Genomic DNA, 24,637 nt, shown 5'->3' with positions numbered 1-24,637 from the left:
GTGTTCACTCTAGCCCCCGATTGTTCACTCGCCTTCTGCCTATTTCTGTTAACATATTGGGTTGTGCATAGAACTCGAACCATAAAAAGGAAGAATGAAAGATCGAATCCATGTAAAATATATTGAAATGCCATAAAGGAGAACATGAATGCCCATTCGAGGTGGCAGATGAAAAATGTTGGTTATTGGTTCAGTGAAGCGAAGTAAAATGGTTACACTAGGATTGTCCTCTGGGACTATTTCTGTTCAGTTAAAGAATCCCCTTAATCCATAATGTGCATTTGACAAAAACTATATAAGAGCCTAGTATAATTATATTTTTCAATGAAAATTCTTCCGTGAGTACATTTGGCTCAGACTGAACCCGAATGAATTCAGAATGTATTGGAATCATGCGATAAAAAGCACATAGCTCAGGAATAGTTCTTTAAAGTAAGTTCCAAGATAATACTCAAGGTTACAGTTTAAAAAAATTTGAGTAATTTGCTACCACATAAGAAAAGACAAAAAGTTTGAACAGAACTGGTCCCAGTTCCGCCACATAAAAGACAAATCTCTCAGTTGACTTTGTCTATTTCTTGCCTTGTCCGAGCATCCAGCTGCCCCGAGCACACTCCTGCAGGTACAGCAGGGATGGAATGCATTTCAAGACGAAAAGATAGTGATGACGGAAGGCAGCAGATGGCATTGTTTCTTGTTACTAGTAATTTGGCCTACCTGTTCAGCCTTTGCCTTGCCGGAGCCTTTTCCGAAGTAAAATATTTTAACCTAACTCTGCCGCCAGAGGCAAACGAGAAACGAAACAAAAATGGTATAAATTTTATACTATAAAACACACGAATTCCTCAACAATTCGTGCGTTGTTGCGTCATCGCACATGGAAAAGTATTAATATTCCTACACATATACATACATATGTATACATACGTATGTATGTATGGGAACAATAAAACAAAGCATAGTCTCTGAGTCCGAGTCTGGTTTTCTGGTTAGTCATTTGCCGGTCTCTGGACAGAACTAGTTTTAGTCTCAATTTATATATGATTTCTAGGCTCTTGAGGGTCTGACTACAGAAATATTTTATAATTTTATTTATGTCTGAATGCTTTCATTTATTGTATAGAATTCGTGCTGTCCGCTTTTGAATGATTTAATTAAATTTCAGTTTTATCGTCATAATTAAATTTGCCACAATTTTCCCCACACAGCATATCTTTGCACTGTGGGTGTGTAATATTCTAGTGTTTGAGTGTGTGTATATTGAGTGTGTATATGTGTTTGAGTGTATGTGGGTGTGATGGTGGCGCGGGGAAGTGGAGGTATGATAAAGATATTGCAAAAATATATATATCACAAGATAAATATATAGCCGGCAAGTTCTAAGTGGCTCGTATAGTCGCTGTTCATAGACGGCTTCTCTGACTTCTCATGCGTGAATGCCATTTTATTTGCACTGTTTCGGCGGGGGCCGTGAGAATAAAACCGATTCTGGGCTTACGGTTGTGTTCTCTCCCAAATGATTATTTACTATATTATTTATAGTTGGCAAATAGATTCTCAGATAAGCAAAGAGGAAAAATATTTCGACACTACAAAAAAATTACGAGAATGAACGTGTGAGTCGCTTCTGTGGACGCGACTCTTCTTTTATACCCGTAATCAGTCAGTATGTACATATTTTAGCTTATGATTTATGTAGAATTTTAAAAAATTTAACTTTTTACATTTGTTTTGCTACATCTGTTATCTACATCTACATTATACATCTACAATGTAGATTCTACATCTAAAATGTAGATTCTATATCCTCTCCGCAAAGGTCGCGCATTGCACAGGGCAGAGTGCGTGCGAGCGAGAAAGAGCGAGAAAGAGACGGACGTCCTGGAGGAGGTGGGGGAAGCCACTGAAAATGAATTTATTTTTTCTGGCTATAATATTGATCCGATGGGTACCAGATTCGGCAATCTGATAGACATTTTTATTTTCTATGATAATGCGCTTTTATTTTTTTAGTTTCTTCAAAATTGTGGCTGCCACAGATTTTCGTCTATTGTTGGGTGAGTCACATGAGTCAGGAAACAAAATTCGGGACGGACGGACAGACAGACAGACATGGCTATATAGACTCGGCTATTGAGGCTGATCAAGAATATATAAACCTTAAGGGGTCGGAATCGTTTCCTTCCCTGCGTTGCACACATCCACTTTTACCACAAATCTAATATACCCCTTAACTCTTTTTGAGTACGGGTATAACAATCGTTCTTGTCAAGTTTTTGCGCTTTTTAAAATGAAGAAAAGTATAGAAAATATTTGGAATGTTACAGAAATTAAATGTTAATTAGTTGCAATCAATATTATTAACAAAACTCTAACAAATTTGGTACAGTTATTGTACTCTCCCGTGGAATAATGAAAATATGGTATGAAATAAATAGAAGACGGTACATACGTAAACATACATACAAATAAATATATGTATATGTATACATAAGGAACTTTATAAGGCAAGCAAATGTTCTAGTCAACTATTTTCTCATTCCTTAGTTTTGGCCATAACCTGTTGACACGAATGTCCGAGTAAGAGTCAACCATTTTGGGGCAAATGTTAATGCCGGGTCATAATCCTTGGGACAGTCTGCGAGGATGACATTCATTTGACAGGTGACCCTACCGCCACCCTACACCCGCCACCCACCTACCGTCGGGAGAAACTACGAATAGAACAGTAGAAACTGTTGCGTGTCTTTTCTGTGGAAAACTGGAGGAAAGCCAAAGTCAACGTAAAAGCGGAATAGGGAGAGGGACATGACAAACTATCCCCGTGATGTATTATGATGAATGAAAGGAATATGACATTTTGCCCACTTTAATGGGGCTTTCAGCCGAATATAATCTCGCTTGTTATTAAAGAGAGCCGAAATGATGATCAAATTAGCAAGTAAAGGGGAGGGCAGAACTCATAAAATGACGGAAAAAGAGGCTTTTATGACACTCTCAAATGAAATGGAAAGCACTCACATGAGGAGGAGTGCGATCTGGAAAAGGATAAGGTCATGTCCAGTCCTGTCCATTACCATTCCGCCAAATTTGTCACTATTAACGTCGCGACAATTTTCAGGGCGGAGTAATGGCACACATGGCTCCGTGTACGTGTACGTGTACGGGCATGTGTCCGGTACGTGAAAGGGTACGGCTTTCAGTCGCTTTCAAATAAATTAAAAAATACAAGAGCTGGAAAAAAACAGAAACGGAATAAAAAAACCCTTAGAACATTACAAACGGTTTCTCTTGCTCAAATGCATCAGCGAAATTGTTTGTTAGTGGACAACATAGCAGGAGCTCCGCCTCCGTTTTGGACACACACGGCACACATGTCGCATGGGTAATATCCTCCGACAGGTCAAACAGAGCGCGCACTGCACATTTAACGATATTTGCCCGATGCGGCGACTCCCCGGAAAGCTGAACCTCCCATTGAACCCCACATTGTTGGGGATGCTCTGGTGGCACAGCTGGCGTGTTCAACAATGGGCTGAATTGAATTAACTGCTAGTAAAAAATGTATGGCTCGTTACAGAGCAGAAGTTTATGTTTATTGGTTGATAGTAAAGGTAGAGTAAGTAAATGTGCTCAAGTTGGGGGCAGAACTCGACTACGGCGCAATGACCTATGAAGATATTTCAAGATATACTACTTCTAGTTTATTGTTAATTTGCTCAACCGTTCTTCAAGCTGAGTTTTTGCTTTGTGTTTTTGCACATATCACAATTAGTGGATTGTATTCATGCAGTGTGAAAAATCGTGCATCGTGCCGATTAGCATATTTTGACCCGAAATTCCCAATACATTACACAGTATATTAATTTCTGTAGCTATTTCGTACCGATGGAGTTAAAATAAAAATTATTTGCACTTATCTATCTTGACTATTGAATTCCACAGTGCAGGTCCGCGTGAATCGTTGGGGGCTCGGTCGAAAAGATAAATGTAGGCCAAGACCAAAGACGAATATGCATTTTGGTATTTCCCGCCCCGCTTTCGCCCTTCCCCCTGACCATGTCCTGTCACTTTAAGTGAAACGAAGGCGTTGGCCACAGCTTGTTGGACCATTAGCCCCCGCCTTCTGCCCGTCTACCTTCTCCTCGAAATGTGTGTGGTGTGGGGAAGGGTTCTTGGGTTGTGAGACATGTGGCGCGGTTGCAACTTTGAAATTAATTTCCCTTGTGAAATTTACGTATACATATGTATGTAAATGTACATATATAATTCTTAGAGCAAGCTGCTGCCCTTTTCCATACTTTCTACATGTAAGGGTACAATGGAATTGGTGGAAGAGGCGGAGGGCGTCACTGGAAGTGACCCAATTATCGTACAGATGAGGAAGTCAGCTCCCTGCGCACATAAAATTAATTAATAATGTCATTTGAATTTATTGTACATTAACGACAATTTGTGTAATTTAATTGAACCCGCTTGATTAATGCGGGATGAAATACGAGCAAACCCGATTATTGTTATTTCTGTCAGATGAAGTATTTCGTGACACTTCAACTGCGGGTCACTGACCGCTTTTTATATAGTTTACTATGTTTAAGTGTTACAAAGCTGATCAGAAAATTTCATATGAAAAGGGGCTACTAAAATGTCAGCTAATTGTTCGACATAGCGTTGTCCGATTGCAATTTGCTGATTTTCAATTTGCAATAAGTAAAAGTAGCAAAAACAAAGCATAATTTTCAATGATGAGAAAAAATGTAATAATATTTATATTGATATTATGTTAGGCGCTTGGAATAATAGGGCTAATTTTAATACTGTCTAACCGAAAACTTCCCTTAATTGGTGGGCTGCTGATTTTTATTATTTTTAGTTTATAAAATGAACTCGAAAAATTAGGTTCTTGTGCTACGATCCCTGTCTCGAAGTATTCATGGTCTTTTTTGAATTGCTATTTTGTCAAGCTCAAGAAAGTATTACATAAAATATAAAATATTGAACACTCCAATTTGTGTGCAATTTATATGTTTGTAATTAAAAATTTTCGGATTATTTCCTATCTCTTATGTCTTATTGCACCGCTTCTATGAGCCTCTCTCCGAGCGAGTCCCTCTCAATACAATAGAATAGGAATATAACAAAAAATACTCGTATACTAGATGATCTTAAACAAAAAGGAAATATCGTAGTCAATTCATGCTGATTTGATTAATTAATAATTACATTTCAGCATTAAATAAATCTCTAAATTAATGTTACATTGTACTACATATTTAGCTATCCACAGGCTTTCAAGATTGTTCATTATGTTGTTAGCTAAAAACAATTACTACGTTTTCTTTTTAAGTACCCTTAAGGGAATGAATCTTTCTTATCAGCACGAGTATCTAGGCATGGCCTTCAGCCAATGTGATCTAGTACGTAGTTCTCGAAGGTTTTATGTATGTACATACATACATATATGTATGTATATGTTAAGCAATTTTTTTCTCTGAAATCATAGCGTACTAAAACGAGTTAAAACTTCCCATCTTGAGTTTACAATATTTGTTTTTTTCATTTCTTACAAAGCAATCTATAAATTTTTTGCATTTGCGAGAAGCTATATGTAAGCAAGAAACTCTAGCAAATTTGATAACAATAGGATAGAAGATACTGAAAAAGAAATACAAATTTAAACAATTGGCAGCCATGCGTTCAAAAACAAATTAGCACGATAACTCTGTACTTGTTACCTTGAGCGGTATACTGGGGATGGAGTTTGGATCAATAGCAATGAGCGATTCCTTGACGAGATGGATTCAGTAGTGCATTGGCCTACAACACCTTGGTTTTATTATATAGAATTCGTTGAGTATGAGACTTGAACACTGAACTTCCAATGAAAAACTGAATTTAAAATGATATATGTACATAGTTACGAGATTACAGGTATTACGCCAGAGGTAGCGAGTATCTCCTAGTCGCAATACTTTCTTCCTAGATACTTTCCAGTTTCTTTTCAACTATTTTTGTAAGAAAATTGCATGCGAAGTTGGCCGCTGCCTGACTGCTGCCTGCTCTTTATCGGTGAGCTTTTCTGTCAAACGCACACGAAGAATGTCAAATGAAATGTTTTCATCATTTTCCTCGCTCCCTATATTTTAGTGCTGCGTGTTTTTAAGCAATTATGTTATGCTTTGCTTTTGTGTTTTATATTTTTATTTTTAAAGCATCAAATGGGCCGCGTCCCTCCCTTCCACAAGGGGTTAACAATTGTCCAAGTATTGACATTGACAATCATCAAACAACGCAGTGTGTGATGTCACCAGCTGAAGTGCTGGAGGGAAATAGAAGAAAACATTATAAAGCAGAGCGTGTGACATGCACATATCACACAGATTACGAGGTTCTCTCTCTTACTGCTAAACCAATATGCCCGTGCACTCCATGAGTACGGGGTATAGAAACAAAGTAAGGCAAAGTGCACAAGTGGACACTGAAAAGAGTGGAAGCTAAGAATGGAATCTGGGGTTGTCGGAAGCAAAGCTTGGGTTACTCGTTTGCCATTTGTAATTAATGTAAAATTAATGGTCAACAGACACGCGGACTGCCTGTTAGAGGGGGTAGTGGGAGGAGCGCTGGACTTTGACTTTGTCAACGTTTTGCCGTTTCCTTCAAGAAAATACAACTGCAAAGACGTGTACGCGTAGTATGTATAACTGCAAGAGTTGTCTGTGGAATGACAGTGTCCGGAGATGGCAACGCCCAGACAAAGTTCAAGTGCCAGCCGCCAGACTTTGCAATGAAGCTGCTAATGAACGAAACGGGGGGAACGGGGGAACCGAGTGCGGAATGAGATGATAGCAAACTTGGAATTGAGTTCTCTGCTAAAAAGCTACAATTTATTATTCATGTAAGGCGATTAAGATAGGGCAATTCATTTAGATTCCAGAAACTTCGAGAAAGTTAAGGGAGGACCGATAGAAAAAAGCTCTGAAATTTTAATATTTTCACATAGATTTTAATATTAATGCCATTGATTTTCATCCAAGAGTGGTTGTACTAAAATTTAATATTTTTCACTTACATTTTGATATTAATATGAAAATATTTAAATTTAATATGTTTTATATTTAATGTTAATATGTTTCATATTTAAATTTAATATGTTTAATATTTAACTAATTGTTTCATATGAATTTAAAAATATTTTATGCTTATATTTAATATGTTTCAGCGATAGAAAAAGCCCTAAAATTTTAATATTTTCACTTAGATTTTAATATTAATGCCATTGATTTTCATCCAAGAGTGGTTGTATTAAAATTTAATATTTTTCACTTACATTTTGATATTAATATGAAAATATTTAAATTTAATATGTTTCATATTTAATGTTAATATGTTTCATATTTAAGTTGAATATGTTTAATATTTAAATCTAATATGTTTCAAATTGAATTTAAAAATATTTAATGCTTATATTTAATATGTTTCACCGATAGAAAAAAGCCCTAAAATTTTAATATTTTCACTTAGATTTTAATATTAATGCCATTGATTTTCATCCAAGAGTGGTTGTATTAAAATTGAATATTTTTCACTTACATTTTGATATTAATATGAAAATATTTAAATTTAATGTGTTTCATATTTAATGTTAATATGTTTCATATTTAAATTTAATATGTTTAATATTTAAATCTAATATGTTTCATATTGAATTTAAAAATATTTTATGCTTAAATTTAATATGTTTCATATTTATATTGAGTATACTTCATTTTTAAACTAATCGGTTATTATTATTGCCTACGCGGACTACATTTCAAGTCCTCAATGTATGAAATTCACACTGTGAATTGGTTAAAGTTTTCAACTAGAATAATTTCATTTAATATGGAATATTTAAAATAAAAACTTTTCTTTTGATTTTAAAACAAAAATTGTAAAATCAAGTCATAATAATATTTAATTTAAATATGAAACATATTAAACTACAATTTTAATATATTATAGTTATTTTGAAGTGTTTTGTATTAAGATTAAATATGACCGTATTAAAAAAGCCATTTTAATACAATTATGTTTGAATCAAAGTGAATTCTATTAAATTTTACTGTTTGTATTTAAAAATGGCATTTTAAATTCAAATATGATTGTAGTTATTTTTACTATGCCTTTTTTCTATCAGTGTTCTCGTAATGCAGTATTTACGTAGTTTAATTCATATAAAAATTTCATTCTGATGATAACAAAAATTTCGGAAATTGAAAGCGGGGAATTTTAATGGATATAAATCTTCTCAGATGTTAGACAGAATGCAACATTCATATATTTTTATTTGATATTACACATTCCAAAGTTGAGAAATTTATATTTCCATTGAGACATTGAGAAGAATTTTCATTATATTCAAAAGCCATAGTAACACAATTTTCATTAAAATGTCTTAAACTTTACCCATATACATACAATCACACTACAACGATACATTCATACATAATATAAAAATGTATATTCCACATGGACCTCACCCAGTACAATGTTAACCATCAGCTGCTTGTCATCTATCGAAACAAATGGTAAAGTTTATTTTCAAGTGCCAGAACATGCGTTTCATTTGCAATAGCCACGACAACAATGGCAGCATTGAAAATTGCAATATGATAGAACCGATTGAACCGAGAGACGGCATTGAAGTCGCATGCCAATCCGATAATGTGTGCCAAGTTAACACAAGAAAAACAAATGAAAGCGCAAATGCTGCTTGTGTTTGATTCTGTTGCTCTGAAGAAAAAAATGCAGAGACAATAAACATTTGAAATCAAATGGAAACCCAAATCGAAATGGAAAACAATATAAGTAGCAGCAGCAACAGGCCGCCAAGAGCTATTCCCAGTTCTTGCCACTTTCTGAGTCTACCCCATATGGCTGTCAGGCAACAGCTGCAGAGCCCCCCAATCGGCATGATTATGTAAATAAGTATCCATATATCGATATGTACATGATAATGCTCATATTAAATTGCCAAACAGCAGCGGCAGCGTCACAGCAATCATCGATGCGTGCATGGCCCATGAATTAGTAACAAAAAAAACGCGGGATAAACTCTTGTGCCTATTCTTCTGGCCATTTCATATTCATAGGCATTGGGGGACTGTAGGAGGTATTGCGTATTGCGTGCTCTGCCTACTATGGCCTATAACTGAGCCGCAGAATCAACACGTGTCTCATGGCGTCGGCTCTGACGGAACTGAATGAATCGATAAGACGTGCTCCCGACTCTCTTCTTAAAAGCAATCGTTATGCGAACAGAGGGAAGCTTTGATTTTTGGTTAATGCCGAATCCAGGAGTTGGTTAACAGTGCTAGCGAATAGTTTTTATGAACGTTACGAATAAATGTAAATATGAATATTTTGAATTATCTAAATAATATAATAAATAAATCGTTGGTCACATCATACAAAAGATGAGAGAAAATAATATTTGCATCTCAGGTTTATCCTATGATATAGCAATAATATTTTTATATTTGTATTAACGGGCGACTTCAGAATCTAAGTAATTTCCATTTGTTTTTTTGCTTCTTGATTAGACACAATTCCCATACAATACAAATGCATTTCCATCAGCATTATTGTGCCATTAGACATCTGCTCCGACTCTTCCTCCCTCCCATGTCTGCCTGCGGGCAAACCGGAGCCCATCAACAATCATTTACTGATGCGCCTACTACTATTTTTTCGTTATCGTCATTAGGAGGCTCTGCTATCAGGCAGATGTACATACATACACCCTTTGAGAGAAAGCTTTTAGTAATATTATCCACGAGTTTGCAATGTATCCATAGGAGGTAGCACCTGCGACCACCATTTAGATATATTCGAATATTCAATAACATTATAATCGGCTGGCTGCTTGATGGATCAGGAACGGTATCAAAAGCTTCGGCCTTGCTTTGTTTTCATTTCTTGTTTTCTTTTTCTGTCTGGTTGAATCCGATTGCCAGAGGGTGAGACGGAGACGGAGATTGAGTGAGGATGAGAATGCTAGGTTTTGTGGGGTAGGTGTGGCCCCACTTGAGGCTTGTCGGCCCCTCATGGCACAGCTGTCTGCCCGTCAGTCGTTTTATAGCTCCCAGTTTGAATTCTCGCCCCTGTCTCATTCTGACTAACATATGTATGTATGTATCTCCGGTCTCTTATTAGCCAGCCCCTATTATGTCCGGATGTGTTTTGCGTTGGAGGCATAATCTTTTTGCATGCTTTCATTTCCTCTCCCATTCGTTCTCTCTCAGAACACTCTTTTTGCTCTGTGTTCTTTGTTTTGCATTTGCAAAGAGAGGATGAATTAAAAAGTTTTGTTCATGCCAAATTACGTCATTACTGATGATCTTATATTTTGTTGTTGTGTTTGTTGTTTTCGTTTGCTGTTGTGCGCGAAATTAGCAATGTTTTTTTGTGTGTGTTTATTTTGAGATTTTGCCGCTTTTTTGTGAATTTTGCATTAGTAATACCCTTGAATACGAGTCGAGTATGTGTGGATTAGATCAGAAGCTCGCCATTAAAACTTATTTAATAAAATTTGCCAATAACATAAATGACAGGCACAAAAAACATACAAACATACATACGTATGTACATATGTAAAAAAAAGGAGAAGAAAAAGTTTAACTACTGCAGGAGTATGCTATTGTAAACTAGAGTTTATTGTAATTTCGAGTAAATTTTGTTGTCCCAAAAAGCATGCCGAGAGCATTTTGAGAATTTTGTTCCGGAGTTGCTCCGGAATGACAGAGGGCAGATCCAGATTGGATTCACAATGCTCTGGTATCATATACAATATGTTTCTAGATTTAAGAACAAAGGAGTATCTAACCAAATTTCAGAAATATTCCATAGGTTTTTTCTTATTCTTAGATGTAGGATTATGTGGAAGTTTTAGCAAGTTAAGCACTTTGGTAGGTCTTATTTCCCAGATTCTGTCAGGCCCTCCCACAAATGTTGAGATCTTCTTCTGTAGAGTGCCGTGAGAAGTCGCATCGAGTGAGGATTTCTTGGGCATCTTATCAAAGTGACTAAGCAAGAATCTCATTAAATAAGGCAAGGGTTAAGTTGCCTACCGTACTCCCTAAACGTTCTCCATTGTTTCCTTTCCTGGCCCAACAATTTCTCGACCATTAGTTTAAACTGATTTTCGAATAAATGCCACATTATGTGCCATTGAATGTCAATTACACATTTATCCATAAGCCAACTGGTCCCGACGCCCTCTTCTCGTTGCTCTCTCCCTCTCTCTTTTATCGCTTTAAAGCCACTCCTCGCAGCAGGAAAATGTGGAAAAAAGCGGAAAAGTGGAAAAGCTAAATTGAAACTAACCCAACCCAAGGAAATATAGCGTGCGAAGCTACCAATTGCCACGCCCACACCATAACCCCTTAACCCATAGTAGGGACACTGGCGAGTGGGTGCGAGAATGGTCGGGGTTTTGATTTTATTACTTTTCAGTGCTCGTTTTTCCAGTGTTAATTAAAAGTGTGTCAATGTTTATATCCGTAAATTGGTTTGGGTTCGTTTTCTTTTTCGAGTAAGCTTAATTAAGGATTATCAAACGTTGGAGACGAAGAGCTGTGGAGAAACAGCAGCTCTGCACAGCTTTAACTTTAATTTCCAATTTATTTATCCTCTATCGATCGTTTTTTTTTGTACTTCCAGCTGCTCTGCGCTGCTTGTGGGATATAAATTGCAATCGAAGCGGAAGCTTTTATGAATGAGTCGTCTGCCAGGAGACGCAGCAGCAGCAGCAGGAGGAGTAGCTACGTGAGCGCCACGGGGGAGTGGGAGAGTGGAGCATCCATATCCATATCCATCCAAGATGGCCTTCAGCTATGCGTGCATGGTGCTGCAGCGCGTCGTCGTTCCGGCGGTGCTGGTTCTGGGTGAGTTACGATCCCCATTGATATCGATTGATATCGTTCATCCAACGACCCATAACGACCATGCCATTATTTATTCTTGTAGCTTCGCTGATGCGACCGGTGGGCATATCATTTGTATACCTTCTCATGTTCTTCATGTCGCCATTTGTGCCTCTGGCCACGCGACGCAACTTCAAGGGATCCGTCACCGCCTTCTTTATCATCCTGCTGTCACTGAGCACTCTAGTCCTGCTGGGGCACATCGCCCTCCAAATACTGGCGGTCAGCACAACGCTGCCCATCTACAACTGCTCCTTCAGCGAGCGCCTGCTCAGGCACATTGGCTTTGTGAGCTTCATCGATCTAAAGTGGGTAGCGTAGCCCTAGAGATTAAAGCATATATTACTCATCCCGATCCTTACCATTCAGGCCCCTGGCCATCATTGAATGGCTCGCCCCGGAGGTCCTGGTGTTTGCCACCTCTCTTGGCTCCTACCTCAGCGTGAAGCGACTCGCTGCACAGCCCATCAATGCCGAGCAGCTGGAGAACGGTGAGCTTATCGAGGCCCAGTCCGGCGACCCCGCCCATACGACTCAGCCCCCCTGTCCCACAGATGCCAATGGCGGAGATGTGCAGCAAGCTACGGCAACGACGCCACTGCAACAGCAGCAGCAGCAGCTGCGGAAGCGGGTCTCCATGATCAGTCAGCATATCCACTTCGAGGGATTGATCAAGATCTGTGAGTAAATCAGAATGTTAACCTGCAAACCAGAGGAAGACTCTGATCCCAGAGACAATCCAATACACCATAGTAAAATCGAAAAAACTAGCGATATATAAAGAGTTATCGCACACACTCATATGGTTTGCAGTGCGTTTGTGTGCGTAGACAGCAGGCAATAATACACGTGTACATGAGCGGCATCGCCTTTTCCTATACCCATTAGATAGGGCCGTGCCGAGCCCTGCTATAGAGGGGTCATCAAATTCATTCGGCAGTACATATTTACTATGGTAAAAATCCGTTCAGAGAACTTAAGTTTGTGGTCTTAAATAAAATGTTGAAATGATTAAGAACTATACAAAAATCTGTTGAATGCATATCTTTGTAGTTCACTCAGAACTGGCTAAGTTTTAAATGTGGTGTAAGAGTAAATATTGTATTTAAATTATTTAATTTAAATCAGCATCGGGCCTTGGAGGGCTTCTTGGAGTTTGAGATCTTTCAAGTTGTGGTCCTTCCAGTACAAGAACTGCAACTCACTCGAAAAGGTTTCAGATTTCCATTTGCAAATATCAATTTCAGAGAATATACTTTATGGTTCACACTTTTCTATCTTTGTATCTACAGCGCCTCTCTTCTGCCTGGCCACACTGTTCTTTGCGGCCGCGCTGCGTCCCTCGGTGCCGGGTGGATTCTATTTTCTCATCTTCCTGCTGGCCGGCACTTACTGGGCAACCTGCCAGACGCTGCAACGGTGCGTGCCACAATCAACTTAGAACGGACGGACGGACGTTTTCTCATTTTGCTTTTACGTTTTTACACCTCTTTGCAGTGGCTTCGCCATGCTGTTGCGCTGCGTAATGGTCGTCCTTGTGCTCCACTCGCTGTCCATCGTGTCCTACCAGACGCCGTGGATGCAGGGTCACCTCAATCACACCAGCCTGACGGCGCGGTAAGTTAATGGTGAGGTTTCTCCGTGAAACTGCAACTTATCTACTGCTTTTGGTCCACAGTCTGATTGGTCTGGAGCCGCTCATTGAATCCTACTGCTCGCCGGATATACGTGTCCTTTTGTATAATAATACCCTGTATCTGGACTCGTATCTGAATCCGTTTGCCCTGTTCTTTGCCTACTTTGCTTTGGCTCTGACCACCAAGCATCTGATCAAGCCCAGGGTGAGTGTCCAAGTTACAGCTGGAGGGAGCACTAGCACTCCTTTCGATGGATCCAGCTCATACCACGGCCTGGGGCCTACCACTAACACAAATCTAGTTACCAATTCTTTGCTCTGATTTTCCGCTCTTCTCCTGCTGCCATTTACATTCGGACAATCTGCTCAATCTTCAACCCCCCCCCCGTAACACACTTTCCCCGCACGCAAACAAAAATCTACACTAAACATTCCTAACAATAAACTCGTCACTAACCACACCACACGAAACCGAACCACTTTACCACTGTGCCACCACCTCGCAGCTGGAGGCAAAGCCTGCCACCGCCTTTGGCCAGCAGCTTGACTGCAACAGCAGCAGCCTCAACAACACCGGCAAAGCAAACCGCCAGCTGACGCTCCGCACCTCACAGACCTCGCGGGGCAGCAGTCGCAAGGACAGCTCAGGTCCCGGCGCTGGATCCACCACCGCCTCCACCACAAATCGAGCACAGCGCCTGAGTGTAAGCGAGCGGATTGATGCCAGAGGGGATTGGGACTAGGATTAGGGTTTTCCTGTATCGATTTGGGTTTCTGGTGTGTGAATGTGTAACACTTGGGCGGGGTTTGGGGCCACTCAAGGATTGGCAGAATAGATAGTAAATATTAATATCAGAGGGTAAAGGTCGAGCAAATATAACCGTTTTATGCCCTGTGAATCTCTAGAAAAAGAAAACAATTTACAAAAGCGAAATTATATTCATAACCCTGTAGCCGAAGACGATTTAAATTACTTATTGATTATTTTTCGCTTGAAATGTGCATTGATGAGGCAGTCAGTCGGACAAAGGGATATTTTACGCTCTCGTAGATTTCTTTAAACATCATCATCTATCATTGTTATGATTCAAGGGATAAGTACTTGCCCAATATTGATTTGACGTACTTTTTACTCTATTTAAATCTATCAGGTTGGGGAAGTTAGTTTACTGATTTCTTCATGACCCAATCCTTGAAAGTTGCGGGCCAAAATGATTCTGTTTGTAAAAATCGTTGGACTCGTTTATTACAGTTCGATTTACTGATGTAGCAGATTCACGATAGTTCCACTAAGATGTTACATTCGAAAAACTATTTTCCCTTCGGAATATTGCACCTCAATCCGAATGTGTCCGTTCGCTTGTGGGAGATTTGTACAGCTAATCAAACTATGTGCCTGGAGAGATTTTCAAGACAAACCCAATCAAGCTTTCGTTTCCTTTTTATTGAATAAAAATACTTTATTTGCTATTTGTGTTGTGCGCAAACTAACTCAACTGAATGTTTGTCTGTGCTGTAACCCAAAGATAACCCAAAAATCTTAACATTACTTGGGATGACGTTCACCATAAATATTTGTGTGCCTTTTGCCGAAATCTTACAATTTGTTTTGCGCTTTTCCCGCATTTTCCTTTATGTTTTGGTTTTGTTTTGATTTTTGTTTATGCTCTCTTTTATTACTTCCGCTTTAGGTTTCTTTGCGCCGTGATCAGCGCGCAGCGTTAAATGAACCGACAGAGACGACGCCTGTACGTAAACTAACTCCACTATTCGCCAAAATACTCCCTAACAACCTAACCTAATCATTAGACTAAAGCTAGAATCTGTATCTATCTATCTATATATCTATCTATCTTTTGGTTTCCGCTCCTGTAATTATTTGTATGTTAAAATGTTTTCGTCCAACATCTATGTACATATATGTATTCTAGAGCATTCGATTGTACTAATACCTTAGTAATCCAAGTCCCCAAGTCCTACTCGTACGATCTATCCTAACAAATAATATTGTTATCCCGAAACTAACCGTGCAAGTGTGTAGGACTGTGTGTGTGTGTCTGTCTGTCAGTTGTGGGCCATACAGCACAGTAACAGTAACAGTAACAGTAACCAATCAATAGCATACAACTCTCACCCAGATCTAGTGACCTACTAAGTATCACCCGTAGCTGACCTAGAACTCTAGTATCGCTCTCTGTATGTACATACAATACTTACCATGTGTTACTTACTATCTCCACTATTGTACGTCTACACTGCGATAGTACAGTGCAATGCCAAACTAATTCGCAAATCATTCTGTGTAGCTGGTGCGTCAGAGTACTCGGAAGGGGCGCACAGCCCAGCCCCTGGAGAGCGGATCTTCGGCAGCAGGGAGCGGCACTCAGCGTGGCAATGAAATACCGCTGGACTCGCTGGATCAGCGATCGGAGCAGGAGAACACGACCACCTCGATACTGGATCAGATATCGTATGGCTTTGTCAGTGTGGGGGGCTTCATCTACCAGAACAGCTACATATTCACCAATATTCTAATGATGGTATGTCAATTACAAAGCCCTTTCTGTAGCTACAAATAGTAGTACTCGGAGATGCCTAGATTACTCTGCACTCGGAATGAATCATGGGGAAAGCGGGAAGTTCATTTCTTAAGAAATTTGTTGTATTTCTCTCCTCTTTAGGCCTGGTCCATAGTGTACCACAGTTGGCTGACGTTCGTCCTCCTGCTGTGGGCCAATGTGCTGTGGATGATACCCAACCAGCGGAAGGCGATGATGCGGTCCAGTCCGTTCATCGTGCTCTACGCGGAGGTGCTGCTGGTGGCCCAGTACATATACGGCATGGACCTGAACAACAATGAGCTTCCCACGAAGGTCTCCGTAAGTTGAAAGGACCCAACGCGAATAATATCCTAACGATATGATATCCTACTTGCAGACGGCGGGCATCAATCTGCAGCAGATTGGGTTCGAGCGGCCCATCGAGAACCACATGCGTCCCTGTGTGCCGCTGATCGTGAAGACAGCCTTCGTGCTGATGTTCTGGGTGACGTCGCGTCAGTTCTTTAAGGAGAAGCGCGACCGGCGAAGGGACAGCACCCTGGCGGACATCATTGCTCCGCTGCAGATCACCGTGGGCTCCGCGGGGTCCAGCTACCTCATCAACGACGGCAAGAAGACCTCAAAGTTCCTAAAGAAGGCCGGCGATGTGATCAAAAACCTGCTGGTGCGCCTGTGGATCTGGCTGCTGGTACTGGTGATCTTCCTCTGCGCGATCACCGGAGAGAATATGACGGGATTCCGCATCTGCTACATGGCCCTGTTCCTGTTCTTCTTGCTGGTCTTTCAGTCCTCGTCCAAGGCCTGGGTAAAGATCATGTACGGCTTCTGGCTGTTCCTCATCTTCTACGCCATGTCCATACTGATCCTGATCTACACATATCAATTCGACAAGTTCGACACGTACTGGAATGACTATCTCAATGTGTCCAAGACTCTGTAGGTTATGCTGCTTGGCTACGAGAGAAGTCCCACCTCTAATGAAGTTTGCCCCTCTTTCAGACAAAACGACATTGGCCTGAAGCGCTACCAAACTAAGGATCTGTTCCTCCACCTGGTCTCGCCCACGATCATTGTGATCCTGACTGTGATCCAAGTGCATTACTTCCACAAGCGGTTCATTGCCTCGCTGCAACAGCAGCCGGGAGCTGGCGGCTCTGCACAGCAGAAACCCACCGAGACAACGGCCCTGGAAGCGGCGCACTCAAAGCGTCGCGGCAGTGCCGGCTCCCTGCGTCGCTCCCAGGGTCCATCAGGCGAGGCGGCGCCCGGCGGCGCCACCACAGACTTTGAGACCTCTGTGCGGGATCTGGTGCGGATATCCTTCCGGAAGATCAAGAACAAGTCTGAGTACATCTTCAAGAACTTCAAGGACGTCTTCTGGCGCTTCCTGGAGCTGCATATCATGAAGGCCGTCTACATCGCCGCCTTTGTGTGCAGCGTGAGCGAGGTCTGCGTCCTGCACATTGTCTTTGTGGGCTTCTGTGTGCTGGGTGCCACCTCTCGGAAGGCCATCCAAGTGATAATCAGCCGCGTGATATCGTTTATTGTCACCATCATCGTCCTGTCCAAGATGATCTACCAGATTGAGTACCTGAGCCACACCCAGTACAATGTCTTCTGCGTGAGTTGGCTTGTATTTTCTCCTACCACGATGATCTCTTTCTAGTCCGTTACCTCTTCCTTTACCTTCACCTGTTCCCGCTCACAGTCCGACAACCGCACGGCCAACAACGCCGAATGGGTGGGCCTCACCAAGGCTGAGAAGCTGGAGGGCGGCTTGATGAGTCTGCTGCGCACGTACATCATCTACATGGTGATTGTGACCATGCATGCCGTGATCACCTTGCGTCAGCTGCAGATGAGAGTGAAGACTGGAGCCCTGAATGCCACGCCCACCAAGCTGCTGTTCCCCAATATCATCCGCGCGGATGCTGAGAAGGATCTAGTGGGCCTCGTCAAGTACCTCCTGAACTATGCCTTCTACAAGTTTGGCATCGAGATATCGCTGATTGCCCTGGTATCCACCATCACCTACCGCCAGGACATTGTGGCCGTGGCCTATGCGCTCTGGCTGGTCGTCCTGCTGCTGTTGAGGCGTTCCCAGTGCGCCAAGATCTGGGGAGTGTTCCAGGCCTTCTTTGCCATCTCGATACTGATGCAATATATCGTGTTGGTGGGACTGCCACCAAGCTCATGTCTGGGTAGGAGCTAAAAGGGATCCTCATATAGAGCCTATGATGTTGATTGATATTGTTTCTTTTCTGGCAGTTTATCCTTGGGACGAGGGCGCCTTTGGGGAGAGCATCCAACGCTGGACGATGCTGCCCGGAGCCCTGCACTTCAACCATGTGCCCAAGCTGATTTTCGACTTCATCGTACTGATCATTCTGAACCGCCAGAAGAGCATCTTCTGCATCGAGCAGCGGTATGCCAGCAACGACGACTACCCCGGAGGCAGCAACCGCAGCGTCATCGCGGACATTGCCCAGCTGGGGAGGACGCCCTTTCGACAATCCCACCCACGACTTCTGCTCGTACATTCGCAACTACTCGGACATCCTGAAGAACGGGGTGTTGTGCGGCTTCTACTGGTTCACCCTGGCCGTGGTCTTCTTGGCCGGGACCAACATAGCCGATCTGCTGGCCCTGGGCTACCTCATTGGGGCATTCGTCTTCCTCTGGCAGGGCTCCGACTTCTATCTGCGGCCAATCAACACAATCATCAGTCGCTGGGAGTGGCTGCTGGCCTTCAACGTGGCCAACATCCTCATCAAGACGAGCTTCCAGATGGCCGGCTGCCTGTTCATGACGCCCCTGACCACCCACTGCTGCTGGCTGGTACACATGCTCGGCATCACCTGCACGAGCAACGTGCTCAAGGAGGAACTGATGCTGTCCGATGAGACGGACCTGATATTGGCGCCCGGCGAATGCCCTAAGATCACGCATCAGGTGGTTCTGCTGTGGGACACGATCTGCTTTGCCTTTATCATCTTCCAGCTGCGCATCTTCAAGTCCCACTACTTCTGCCATATCATCACGGACACGAAGGCCAACAACATTCTGGCCTCCAGGTGGGTTAATATCAAATAGCTTTGGATCATATCTGCGGTACTTACGAGCAACGAGCATTGCTTTCAACAACAGGGGAGCTGATATCATTGAGGGATTGCGGCAGAACCAGATTGCCCATCGACACGGCCACGAGAAGCAGGTCCTGCTCAAGATCAAGCGGAAGATGGAGCGCATTCGGGCCACGCAGCAGAAGATGCTGCGACCCCTGGACAAGCAGACGCATTTTGATGGTAAGTTGGCCTGGAAATCGCACCCGAGGGTGTGTGTTTCCTTCGTTAAGTTCCGTTATTCGCGTCGCGCTTTCCGTTTCAATTCCCCTTTTTGAATTTTGATCGTGGGGAATTGTCGCGTGTGTTCCCCCACTAATCTCTGGCTTGGCCTTGCCTCCGAAAGGGCAACGCACGCCCTCGGATCAGACAATGTCGGAGGTTGCGCCGCTGGCCCACAACAGCAGCTTCACCTCCTGCCAGGGCTCCGGCTATCTGACCCCTGACGAGCAGAGTGCCTCGAGCTCAGACAGCTCTTCGCCGGCCCGGGCCTCGCTCCTGTCCAGCTGCGAGAGCAGCGTCGAGAGCGTGGACAGTGCCGATGCTTGTGTGGTCATCGAGCCGGAGATCAATGTGATGCCCTGCGAGGAGCTTACGGAGTTCGTGGACGTGCAGTCGGTCAGCGAGGAGGAGGCCACTGTGGCAATGGCCCTGCCACGACTGGAACCCTTCGCCCCGACGACAGCTGTAAGTTTTGGGAATGTCCTGACCCAGGAGACTCCCCCTAAATGCATCCATTCTTCGAAGCCCACGACGCCCAGCACTGAGGCTCTGTCTGCCCTTCTTACCGAGGGGTTCCTAGAGCCGAAAAGGATCTCCCTGGGTCTGGCCTCCTCGGATATCAGTGCTCCTCCGGGTACCATGGATAGCCTGGCGCCTCCCATGGTCGCCTATGCCACCGCCATGGCCCACAGTGGGTCCGGCTCAGGCTCAGTGATGTCCTCGAATCTGACCCCGAATCTGCGGAGGGAACACCGTCGCCAGTCCTCGACAAATGCAGCTGTCTCCTGGAACGAGACCGTGTCCATCAAGCGATCGCCCCTGAGCAAGGAAATGGTAAAGTGGCCGAAGAACCCTCTCTGCCAGAAACCGACCAGAACTTCATTTCTCCCACCCAAACAGTCGGCAGAGCGGGAGGAGGAGGTGACGATGCGCCAGAAGTCGCTGCACCGTCGCCACCAGAGCATGGGCAACGCCAGCTACTCCTTGGACGAGGCCGCCCAGTCCTCCCAGGGCAAGCGCCACTCCAGCAACCTGTCGGGGGCCAGGGACGAGGCTGCCCTGCGCTCCACCCAGCGGCCGCATAGCTGGGGACCCGTGGGTACGGTCTACTATATGGAGTCGCTGATGTGCGCCTTCTATGAGCCCGCACTGCTGCATGGACCATGTATTGGATGAATCTTTGATCTAATTGAATCTAATTATCTTTGCTAGCATTAGTAGAACTCTGTACAAAGAAACCCATTCGATCGATGTGCGTGCTCAAGTTTTTGGCAATAAAACCATTGGGTGGGAGCCCCAAGAACCTGCCTCTCTCTGAGTCTGCCCTGTAAATAGCACTTGTCAACTTAGATGAATTTTTTCCAAATAAAATACTTCTTCATTGATGAGTTCTGACGCAATCAGAGTCCTGTGCGTCCATCAAAAAGTGTATAAATAAATTTTTTTTAATGGTCTCAATGCCACTTTCAGAATGACCAAGGCTTGTTTTATTTCCTATTCAGGGGCTGTATTATTCACTTACTTCTAAACAGCATGAGGAATAGAAAAGCGTCTAAAAACAACTGCTTTAAAAATAATATGGAATCTTAATCAAAATCATTTTAAAACAAATCTTTCCTGATATTTGATCTTTGATATTTCTTACAATACTCAAAATCGTTTTTACTCTACACTACTTTTAAAACTTGCTCAAATTGATACTTTTCATTTATTGCATTGAAAATTATATGAAATCAAAATGACTGAATTTGTTAACATTAACAGAAAGCTTTTTTTATATGCAAAGTTATACTTTAATTACTACAAATTTTTTTGCAATTTTCGTGTAATTTTTAATTTCAAAGATCTATCTGCTATAAGCATATTGAATGCGCCTGGGATAGGTTCAGAAATATGTATACAAAAAATATATATAAAATCGTCGGCTGGCCGAGGGTACAGCTATGAGTACATCTTGATTTTGATTAAAAAGAACCGTATATGTATTTCCTCGGTTTTTTATGAATTCTTTTAATTTATTTTTGTTTTATATTTGATTTGATTTTTTTTAGAACATGGTTATCCACTTCCTGCACCAACAGTACGCAGAAGGAAGGAAATCAAATTACATCCACATGGTAAAGTTTTCGTTTGTTGTGCCTCATTTTTCCCATACGAATATCCGCTCGTAAAGTTACCATGTATATAAAGTATATCCAATTATCCAATTACCTGCATGATTGTATGCCGCTCTGTAAATTGAATGCGAAATGAAATGAAATTAGCCCAAAAACCTTTCCCTAGCAAATATTGTACTATATTTGATTATAACTCTGAATGTTGTTGAACACCATTAAGGAATATACATACCACCTAGTGTATATGGATACATACGTGTACTGATTATGTTTTTTGGCATTCCCTAAAAAGCTACCCGGGCTGGCGACTACTACATGTTCGAGGAGATGGATGACAAATTCGAGCTGGATCTGATACACGACGAGATTGACTTCCTGGAGGAGGAGAACATGACCGAGAGCGAGATGAAGATGCAGCGTCGCAAGACCCTCTATGATGTGAGTTCCTCTACAGTAGTCCAGATGGAAATCTAACTATAAATCTATAAAACTATTGCATCCATCCTGTTGCATGCCGATTATCGCATGTCTATTGAAATCTATATAATTTCTTGTAAATTCCCCCGAAATTCCGACAAAAATTGCCCCCCTGACTTGTGCCCGCTAAGGTGTGGAAGGACCTGAACGATGCCGAGTATCGTCGTCACTTCTATATGCGCGAGCGATCCTACGCCTCTGAGCCGGGCTCTCGCATAGCTCTTAAGCTAGACGACGATCAGGACAAGGCGCCCGGCCATGACCTCGGACTGACCGATAACGATGACGCTGACGACGACGACACCATTGAGTGCGATCTGGGCATGCGCACGTCGACGCTATCCGAGCCGCTCGACTTCGGGCGCCGTAGCCAGACGCTGCTCGAGGATGGCCTCCCGTCGAGGGTTGTGAGTCTGAATGTGATTGTGATGGGAAACCAGAGCCTCCTCTTCTTCTTTAATTGGCGCACCACCTTGCATTACCGTACTTTATTTGCTCACCAGTTCTGCTCAGTTTCAATTATTCAAGTATTCCAACTGCGCCTGTAAGCCAACCAACCGACAGACAGTTGGCGCACCCACTTCAAATTGTACAAATACAACTACTATATATATTTACTATACAATGTATACACTCGTATATGCATATATATATATAAAGGCTTCGTTTTTGTTAAATCGTGTACATGTGAAAACTCCTTAGGGAAGTCTGAAGTCGTCTAAGTGAATCCTTTTATGTGCATCCCTCTGCAGAAATCCAAGGATGCTCCCGGTGCCGATTTCCCCTCCACAAGCAAGGGCATATCCAAGGAGCGGGATGCAGCCAGCACGGAAAGTCCGGCCGCTCCCACCCACGATGTGGCTGATCTGCCAGTGATTCCGCCGCCCTCAACCAGCTTGGGACGCGAGGCCCCCTACAAGGAGACATCCGACAGCAAATCCAAGATGGAAGTCGACAGCGGCGAGGTGACGGCCAAGGACTCGGACGAGGACTTCGACACGAATCCCATCATCAGACTGCTCGAGGGCTTTTTGGTCACCCTGACCATAAGACTGAACCGCTTCTCGCGCAACTACCGCTACGTCAATCGCATCCTGGCTGGCGAGAAGAAGACCCTGAAGGTAATGATAATCCATCGCTGAAATATTGAACTTTAACATGACTTTCCCCATTTTTTTCCCGGCAGGAATCGAGCTCCCTGAACCGTCTCGGCCTGTCGAGTGCAGCTGCCATGTTCCACTTCCTCAAGTCCAACCTCGAAAGGTATTTACAGGGCGACCCTGGGCCTCGGTCCCGTGTGCGCCGCTTGCGTTACTTTGAGTTAAATTTCTTTGATTTTTGGAAACTGGAAACCTTGCGTAGTCCATAGAGTAGCGTGTTTTGACGCGTTGCCCAAAGTTATACTACTTGTTTCCCTAATGAATATTGTCCTTTTGCGTTTGTTAAGAGTTGTGTTCCATTTCGATTCAATATTTATTTTTTATTCCTTCTCTTCTTTTTTTTATTTGCATATCCGTTTATCTTTTGTGTTCCGTGTGTTTGAATTCTGTACCTGCTTCCACACAACACTCTATCTGATACTCTCTCGAATCCAACACTACACACCTGCAACAATGTCTCACCACCTCACCACTTCCATCATGTTTCGTCTGCTACGTGTGTTACGCCAGCAATGAGAGTGGTGGCGAGCAGCCCGCGTCATCGTCCACGCCGCGGCGGCCCCCAGCCACGGCAGTCGTTACTCCACCCACGCCAACAGAACACACAACCACAAGCACCCCACTAAACACGAATACTACAACCACACCGCTATCACCACAAGATCCACCGCCACCAACAACAACCAGTACACCTGTACAACAGAATCAGCCACAGAATCAGCCTCAGCACAGTCGACACAGTGCTGTGGACGACATCATCGAACTGCCCGTAGATACGGTTGATGCAGCCACTTCTAGGTAACCAAAGCCACATTTGAAAGACCATTGAATTCGTGGGTGTGTAGATTATAAAATATTATAAACATATGGAAAGATAGAGAATACTTGGAACTTTTTTCTGGGATTCGTATCAAAGATGATCGTCAAGTACATATATTTGAATGTTGATTAAAATATAGTGTCTGTATAATGTATCTGTCTTAGCAAACGGCAAGCTTCATATAATTATATCGTTATCAAAAGATGTCTCAGTCTTGGCGTAAATTTTACTGTCATCCGCTCACACTATCGAGCGTGCACTGCAGCTTAAAAAATGTCCAACATTCTCTTGGAACTTTTACACACTACGAGTATAAACTGCATTCTCTTCTTCTGCACCTTTTCCATTAATTCCCCAGTAAATATTTCCTTCTTAATTTGTATAATTATGTTTTTGAAAAATCAGAAAATCAGTTTCCGGATTTCTGTTTGGCTGGAGCTAAATGAATTCGATATCTGCCATCGAATATATGCCTAAAATCTATATTAATTCTAAATCCTTACTAATTTCTTTTTCTTACATTTTACATATTTGTGCGCGCATTTCGATCATCTCAACA

At 42.5% G+C, this 24,637-nt stretch overlaps 2 protein-coding genes across 3 annotated transcripts in view; both read left to right on the top strand.

Moving 5' to 3' along the window:
• The window catches only part of LOC111069217 (piezo-type mechanosensitive ion channel component), a 33,203-nt gene that overhangs the window by 3,203 nt on the left and 5,363 nt on the right, over window positions 1–24,637 (top strand). Inside the window, 21 exon segments of the mRNA XM_022359167.2 lie at window positions 11,701–11,924; window positions 12,007–12,271; window positions 12,333–12,643; window positions 13,256–13,382; window positions 13,461–13,580; window positions 13,642–13,804; window positions 14,106–14,303; window positions 15,291–15,347; window positions 15,906–16,139; window positions 16,281–16,478; window positions 16,537–17,096; window positions 17,160–17,781; window positions 17,869–18,361; window positions 18,429–18,661; window positions 18,663–19,234; window positions 19,308–19,465; window positions 21,556–21,621; window positions 21,914–22,059; window positions 22,851–23,219; window positions 23,285–23,361; window positions 23,769–24,056. Of these exon segments, the coding sequence (XP_022214859.2) occupies window positions 11,861–11,924; window positions 12,007–12,271; window positions 12,333–12,643; window positions 13,256–13,382; window positions 13,461–13,580; window positions 13,642–13,804; window positions 14,106–14,303; window positions 15,291–15,347; window positions 15,906–16,139; window positions 16,281–16,478; window positions 16,537–17,096; window positions 17,160–17,781; window positions 17,869–18,361; window positions 18,429–18,661; window positions 18,663–19,234; window positions 19,308–19,465; window positions 21,556–21,621; window positions 21,914–22,059; window positions 22,851–23,219; window positions 23,285–23,361; window positions 23,769–24,056 (5,321 nt within the window). The 5' untranslated portion in view covers window positions 11,701–11,860.
• On the top strand, window positions 19,840–20,930 carry LOC111069225. 2 transcript variants are annotated; one of them, XM_041596051.1, is made up of 2 exons: window positions 19,840–19,969; window positions 20,030–20,930. In XM_041596051.1, the coding sequence occupies exons 1-2, from the start codon at window positions 19,859–19,861 to the stop codon at window positions 20,678–20,680; spliced, it is 762 nt and encodes a 253-aa protein (XP_041451985.1). In that variant the 5' UTR covers window positions 19,840–19,858; the 3' UTR covers window positions 20,681–20,930. The 2 variants fall into 2 exon arrangements, with proteins under 2 accessions (XP_041451985.1, XP_022214889.2); XM_022359197.2 differs by having other exon boundaries at window positions 19,840–20,338; window positions 20,405–20,930.

Source organism: Drosophila obscura, unplaced genomic scaffold, assembly GCF_018151105.1.
Source record: "Drosophila obscura isolate BZ-5 IFL unplaced genomic scaffold, ASM1815110v1 contig_9, whole genome shotgun sequence".
NCBI classification, from domain to species: domain Eukaryota; kingdom Metazoa; phylum Arthropoda; class Insecta; order Diptera; family Drosophilidae; genus Drosophila; species Drosophila obscura.
This window is presented reverse-complemented; position numbering and strand designations above follow the sequence as displayed.